Source organism: Sander lucioperca, chromosome 10, assembly GCF_008315115.2.
Source record: "Sander lucioperca isolate FBNREF2018 chromosome 10, SLUC_FBN_1.2, whole genome shotgun sequence".
Classification (NCBI taxonomy): Eukaryota; Metazoa; Chordata; class Actinopteri; order Perciformes; family Percidae; genus Sander; species Sander lucioperca.
In genome coordinates, this window is record NC_050182.1 from 30,150,423 (window position 1) to 30,157,655 (window position 7,233).

General features: G+C 39.4%; 1 protein-coding gene across 2 annotated transcripts; it reads left to right on the plus strand.

Annotated features, from left to right (window-relative positions):
- The first annotated feature begins 902 nt into the window (after positions 1-902).
- LOC116049285 (endothelin-2) lies at positions 903-4,746 on the plus strand. Of its 2 annotated transcripts, XM_031298808.2 has the most exons (5): positions 903-1,646; positions 2,386-2,542; positions 3,199-3,312; positions 4,019-4,084; positions 4,183-4,746. In XM_031298808.2, the coding sequence occupies exons 1-5, from the start codon at positions 1,589-1,591 to the stop codon at positions 4,265-4,267; spliced, it is 480 nt and encodes a 159-aa protein (XP_031154668.1). In that variant the 5' UTR covers positions 903-1,588; the 3' UTR covers positions 4,268-4,746. The 2 variants fall into 2 exon arrangements, with proteins under 2 accessions (XP_031154668.1, XP_031154667.1); XM_031298807.2 differs by lacking the exon at positions 4,019-4,084 and having other exon boundaries at positions 910-1,646; positions 4,183-4,740.
- The last annotated feature ends 2,487 nt before the right edge of the window (positions 4,747-7,233 follow it).

A 7,233-nucleotide genomic window follows, 5' to 3' on the forward strand; every position in this document is an offset into this window, starting at 1 on the left:
GATTTCAAGTAGTCATTTGATTCATTATTATTAAAAAATACATTGATAATTTCCACTTTCAGTATTAAGTCCAAATTGTGCAATAGATTTGAGTTACTGCATGTAACTTACTTATAACCAAATAATGTAAAAAAAAAAATATATATATATATATATATATATATGTTACGGAACGGCACAGGAGGTGGAACCCAAAAGCAGACGAAAAACACAATAATCAAGATTAAGTGTTTAATGAGTGAAATATATACAATAATTGTGCTGGTGGCAAAAAGGAGGGTTGTGTCGAGGGAATCCAGTGGTGAGTGGTGGGTGCAGTGCGCTCTCCAGAGTGTACCCAGTGAAGTGGTGGCGTTGACCATGTGCTAAGGCCTCCTCCAGAGTCCAACAAACAATTGAGCTTGAGTCCAATCCTTACAGAGAGAGAGAGGAGCAGGCGGGGTGAGCAAGCAGGCAGGCAGGAAGGCAGGCAGGAGTACGAGCAAGCAAGGCAGGCTGCAACAAGAGATAAACACAGAAAATACTTTAGCTACACAAGCTAAAACACCAGGATAACAAAGAACACAGGGAGCCAGGAGTGCCACTATACCACACTGGTAGACAGTATGATCTGGCGACAAGTGGATCACAGAGCCAGCCTTAAATACTGCAGGAGGTTGATTAGGGAATGAGCTTCACCTGGTGCCACCTGCCAGCTAAGCCGCGCCCACAGCTCACAGTAATTGGCACAGGAGGGAGGGACATGAGAGAAAACAAACAAAAACACACAGAACAAAAAAGAAGCACGGCCTTCATGATGACATCATGACAATATAAATAATAATAATAATAACAATAGTCCCTGGAAAGTCTTTAAAAGGTTATAAGTTTTGTTGATACTGTTTCAGAATACATTCAAAGGTCAGACTGACATAATGTTAGTCTTTGTATTATGTAGTAGCTTCACAAGTTAAATGTTGAAAATGAAAATGTTCCTTTGATTTACATATTTGGGTCTGGATATCAGTATTAACCTTTCATTTATGTATTTGTTTTCCAATAGAGAAACTGGTTTAGGGAAAACCCAATTTAAAATGTCTCCATTGTATCCCAGCATATCATTGCATCTCCCTCTTATCGCTTCCCACGTGTGTTCCCAGAGATCACTGTTGGGCTCCTTTGCCTCTGTCCTCTTCCATCACTTTTTAAATCATATCCAGCCTCTATCTCTCTACTCTTGCATATTAGGTAATCCCTCTGACTTTATCTCTTCCTCCCGCTCAAATTTCATGTATTGGGATAGGAAAGAGACAATTCCTCATTCAAATGCAAGCAGCAGACATAAATGTCACTCAGCAGCTGACACCAGTGTCACAGAGAGGCTACAAAGCATCAGATAATCCTGTAATGTATCACAGGTTGGAATACCCTGGGGTCTGTGGCTTTGTAGCAAGCAGCCGTGGGTGGAGCTTTTGTCATGACATCATGTGAGGTATAAGAGAGTGACAGAGCTCAGACACCTGCAGACAAACAGCAGCAGCACATTAGAAACACAGCTGTAACTGTATGGATAATATCTCTGCAGAGCTTCATCCATCTGCTATCAACTATGTCTACTCACACCAGCATTCTTCTTTTCATCACTCTTTGGGCTTCCATAGAGGATGGTGAGTCTACTTTTTTTTATTATTTTTTGACGATTTTATCTATTTTATGTCTATATCTATATATGTTATTTTGGTGGGATATGCATACAATTGACCTTTTTCAGTTATGCTAGAAGAGAGAGAGAAAAAAAACCATATTGCCATGCTATTTTGTTTTTGTCAGCAGTGTAGACTCACATACTGGGTTGCAACACTTTAATCTCAATCACACTGTGCATAATAGTCAGCACTATATGTTGATGCACATACATGCTTTGGCAAGCACAGGAAACATGAAAGGATCCATTTATCACACAAAAGCTGCTAATTTCATGTCAATGAGATTTTTTTTACTGTTGCTAGATGTTGACAGTTTGTGATTTATTATGATGATACCTCAAGTACAAGTAGTAGTAGGAGGAAGTGTTTTCCATATTTCATGCAGGCTTTTTATCTAAAATAAAATGAGGAGATTGTTTGTGAGTCTTTTAGATTTAGTCTTTTTTGACTGCCTACGATGTTAGCATAAAAGGAATTAAAGGAATTTATACATTGCCATATAACAAGTCTGTTTGCTCACTGTTTTTTGTATGTTCTCACTTGCAAATTATGTACATAGTAGAATGGTGATGTACACCTTTCTGTTTTGTATTTTGAGAAACAGTAAAGTGGAAAAGAGTAAAGGCAGAGGCCACTGACAGTTTGGAGTTGATGCTGCGTTTGGATCACTGTTACTGAGTGGCTCTTTGTCTCGCACTAGGTTTAAGTCTTCCGGTGATGAAACAGCCGGAGGTGGAGGCTGGTGACTGGGTCCCAGCACAGAGAGTGAGGACCAAGCGCTGCGCCTGCAGCAACCTGTTGGACTCTGAATGCCACTACTTCTGCCACATAGATATCATCTGGATCAACACGCCCAGGTGAGCATGAGGACACGCCGTCTAGGGACACAAATGAGACACACACACACACACACACACACACACACTACGGGTGGGGGGAAAAAAATGGTGCAGCATAGTATCGTGCTATTTTCTGTGGCAATACTGTATCGATACACGGACGCCAAGTATCGACCTTTTGTTATATAAATTGCACATGATAATTTAACCTTTTGGTACTAGAATAATAAGATCAATCGCTTTTCAGTCCACTAGATGGAACATTGAAGTGAGATGAACAAACCAGAGACATTTCTTTTGTTAGACAAAACAGATGTTGACAAAGTTTTGCTTTAGGAACATAATTTGAAGTTGGAAAAAAGGTAATGAATTGCAATATATCGCAGAATATTGCAATATGTTTAAAAATGCAATAATATGGTATGGTGACATAAGTATCGTGATAATATCATATCGTGAGGCCTCTGGTGATTCCCACCCCTAACACACACAAACACACACACACACACACATGCTGCATACTTACTTTGAAGCCAATATCTACAAAATAAACATGGACTGTCATTATCATTGTATAATTAAATGAGCAGTGGTGCAGAAAGGTATCAAAGAGCAAAGTCTGCAGAATGTTTATTTCACATGCATTGGCACTGAATGTACCTTTCTATCTGCAGTAAGACAACAGTTTATGGGCTAGGCAGCGCTTTGTCCCGACGCAGAAGGTCCACTGGCCGCTGCAGCTGTGCCAACCGTGATGATCAAACCTGTACCAACTTCTGCCATCACAGGTGAGTCGGGGCCCGAGCATCCCACACAGCCTTCAAGCATTAGTTGAGAGTTGTGAATGTTTTAACCCAGATCTGGTAGCCTCCATCTTAATTGCTTAGTTAGTAAAGGCATGTGTTAGTGCCCTTTGTGGAGGACAAGGAGTGGTGCAGCGTGAGGGAGCATCTCATTTCACTGCAGTGCTATTATTAGCCTAAATGTGTTTATACTGTGTTCTGTAAGTCCTTATTGTCAGGGGGTGTGAGCACCAAAACAATACAGCTGAGGCCTGAGGGAGCAGAACAATCTTAGGCTGGTGCACAAAGTTCACAATGCTTGTTTCTGATTGGCTCTGAGGGGCCGAAGGAGTAAAGCGTGTGGGAGTTTAAAAGCAATGAAAAACCATGTTGAGAATTAAATAAATAAATACCTTTATTTAGCCTATGTGAAAAAGAAAAACACAGATGACAATTCAAAAATATCAAAACTATAATGGAAAGTATGTTGTTGTGGGTCATTGGGCATTTTTAAGTGGGTATATGGAAATCCTGGAGCTTTCTTAGTGGGTATACTGTGTATACCTGCATATCACGTAGACTACACCTCTGGGGTTCTCTAACCACAGCAATATCAATAAAACATTTAAAGTGACAAACTGCAATGTCAGGGTGAGCCTGGATTTCAAAGGCACTGGTCATTTTTGGTAACTACACTGTTTCTTTTGTGCAGTCCTGAATTCATGTCATCAAAGAGATCTGTAAAGAGACATCAACTCAGCTTACTCAGCATCCTAAGGTGAGCTTTGAATGACAAGATTACCTCAAAAAACACACACAACTTCACTGACATTTTGATCATAGTTTTGATTATGAGACTGACTTTTTGGCCCTCAGAGCTGCGGCCAGCAGTTCCAAGAGAGCTCAGGATTCTGCTGATTCACACAGAGATGAGTCCTCTCAGCAGAAGAGCACCCGCTAAACAATGTGCCAGCTGAGGCGGCGAGAGTGAGAGAAAGAGAGCAGCGAGCACCTGAACAAATGACACTCCTTTGATAGATAGGGGGAACAAAGGGCTGCTGAAAGATGTTGTCAGATGGAGAAAGGTCTGAAGCACCACTAACATGTCTGTTTGTACCCGGGAATAGAGGGTGGAAAACGTGACAGAGTTCTGCAAACACATCATGGAAAATGATGTGGAAGATCATCATTGAGAGGAGCTACTATCGTGTTAAGAGAATGCTGTGCCTGCGGTCATGTTTGACTCTGGCTGTCTGCTCTGTAAGGTTGTCTGTGTGTCACTGTACAGACAGGCCAGGCCAGCACTGATATAGAAGGATGTACCAGAGGAAAAGGTACATACTGTACATACATGTTCAGGAATGTCTCACATACATTGCATGTTTTTACTCATTCTTTTGTAAAATGTCATTTTACAATTATAGAATTTTACTTTTGTTATGAGTGATTTTGGGGGCACATGTTAAAAAGGTTTATTATCAAATATATATATATATATATCATTCTCAATATCTGTCAAAGTCTTTGAATATAAAAATAAATGAAGACTAAAAAACAATAAGAAAATTTCATCTTGTTTTTGTCTTATTTTCTAATTCATGAGCTTCTTTGTTTGCTGTATGAAGGCGCACTTTGTAAATTACTGATAAGAAACTAAACGTGAAGGATACTTTCAAGAAAAAAATAACTTTTAGGCGGCATGTGTGATTCTATTGTGTGACAAGCAAACCCATTTCTGAGTTCAAAAGGAGGCCTGAGACGGATGAATGGCCCAGGAATTCAAGGCACGCATTAATAATAACTTCCCCTGCTACTCAAAGGCAGCACAGCCTGCGTTATCATAAGGATCTGTTGAAAGAATGCAGTGTTTTGCGCTGCACATATCGTCCATGTGTGCCTGAATATGCAAGAAGTGCAGATGAGGGCTAGAGCCGTCCTACACAGCAAAACAGGAAACATTTTCAACATTCATGTCAGTCCAAAAACACAGAGAGGAGAAATGGCAGGAAGTAACAGGCCAGTCGAAGGTCAATCATCGGAAATTACATGCGCCCATTGGGGGTTGATGACATGGTGATTAATTTTAACTTGAGGCATTTCTACATTATAGTCGCAAAGTGGCAGCAACAGCAACAATAAACAACAGCATACTGTGCTGTAAAACAGAAAGAGATAAAGATTATATGACAAACACACAAATGCTGATTAATGATTAACTAACGTTAGGTAAAGAAATAAACACTCTTTACTGTGTCAGCTGAGAAACCACAGGCTGCTCACTGGCAGAACTCTGTCCATGGTGCTGGAATAGGAGAACCTCTAGTGAACCACTTCACTGTTGCCACCATACGTACGTACATGAAAATCACTGGTTTCCAGCAAAGCTTGGAGTGTCACCTTTTGTCATCAATCAACTGAGTGCTTTGGGAAATTATAGTTATTCTAAATAACAGTAAATCTCATGTAGGCAAATATTCAACTTGTATCTTTGTGTATGAATAGGCCTTTCTCACAGCACACACTTTTATAGTAGGAAATGCACAGGTGTTACTAAGTACACTAACGATGGCTCTGTTCTATATTAAGTGTTCCAGTGAGAGTGACAGTGGGCCAGCATGCACAATACCAGGGAGAAAATCAAAGCAGCTAAATGGAATTCAGCCATCATTAATTTCATTATTTACACCTGCATTTCCTACAATGACAATTCAAAATGTGTGTTGGCCTATTGCTTCAATGATATCTCTGTCAAAACATCACACTAATTTCTTCATGGATGATATATTACATTATTGAATAAGCCAAATGATTAATAGTCACACTTGTTGGGTAGAACTAAATCCAAATAGTTTATACAATATAATGTGTGTGTTTAAAATGTGTTTGAGAACTTGTTTTTTAACATTTGTCTGACAAAGCTGCAACATGTGTGTATGTAATGCACATCCCAATTTTGTATCAAGTGCATTGGTAGGAAGATGAAAGCAATTTTAGAAGTTTTTTTTTAATTTTATTTTTTTAACCAAGGACAGCTGTGATGATGAAGGGTGGCCCTCAAATTGAGAACATATGATGCAGTGCTATATAGTCCGCCCTACATGCTAGAAAACTTTCTGCATGCAACTGGTGCCTTTTTTGTTTATTTCCTTTGCCCCTGACCCTCAGACAGTCTGAGACTACCACTGCATTATCTCCACTTCAGCCAACTTTGAGCTCCAAAACAGGAAGATCCTCTTCCCCGAACAAACAAGCAAACTCTCACATTTTCTCCTCGATAAGTCCCTCTCTTTGCCATTGTCTGAAGAACTCTGCTTAGGTTGTTGTTTTCTGTCTGGCATTGTGTTGTTTAGCTCACTTTAGCTGCTTTAAATCTACATTACGTGACTGTAGATTTGATCTATGGGGACTGAAGGTTAAAAGTTACTGTTCTAAATGTTGTAAATAAGAAAAAGAAAACTGATGAGCTTTTGTTTTAATCTGGGGCCTAGTGGTTAAAATGCCCATACTGTGATTGCAACATCCTCGGTTTGATCAGCTTTGAGACTTTTTTCCTGTCACCTCTCAACTCAACCAACCTCAAACATTAGCCTATACTTACTTTTTTATGTCTCACAACAAAGGCAGAATGATCTCTCCATAGGGTGCTTCCCTCTGCAAAATGTATTTGTCCAAATAACATAAAACAATACTGTATTTAGCTGGTTTGTAACTGTACACTTTGAATTTAGGCAGTTAAATAGTATTCAAAGACACATTTTTTACAGATGAATTTCCTGTCTGTCTGCTCTCTTAATCTTATCGTATGAGATGTTGGTATTTTTACATACTGTACATGATTAAATATAAAGTCAAATCAAAATGGAATGTGTTAATAAATATTATGTCTGAGGTATAATGCAATTCTTCCACTTCAGGTACAACATGTAC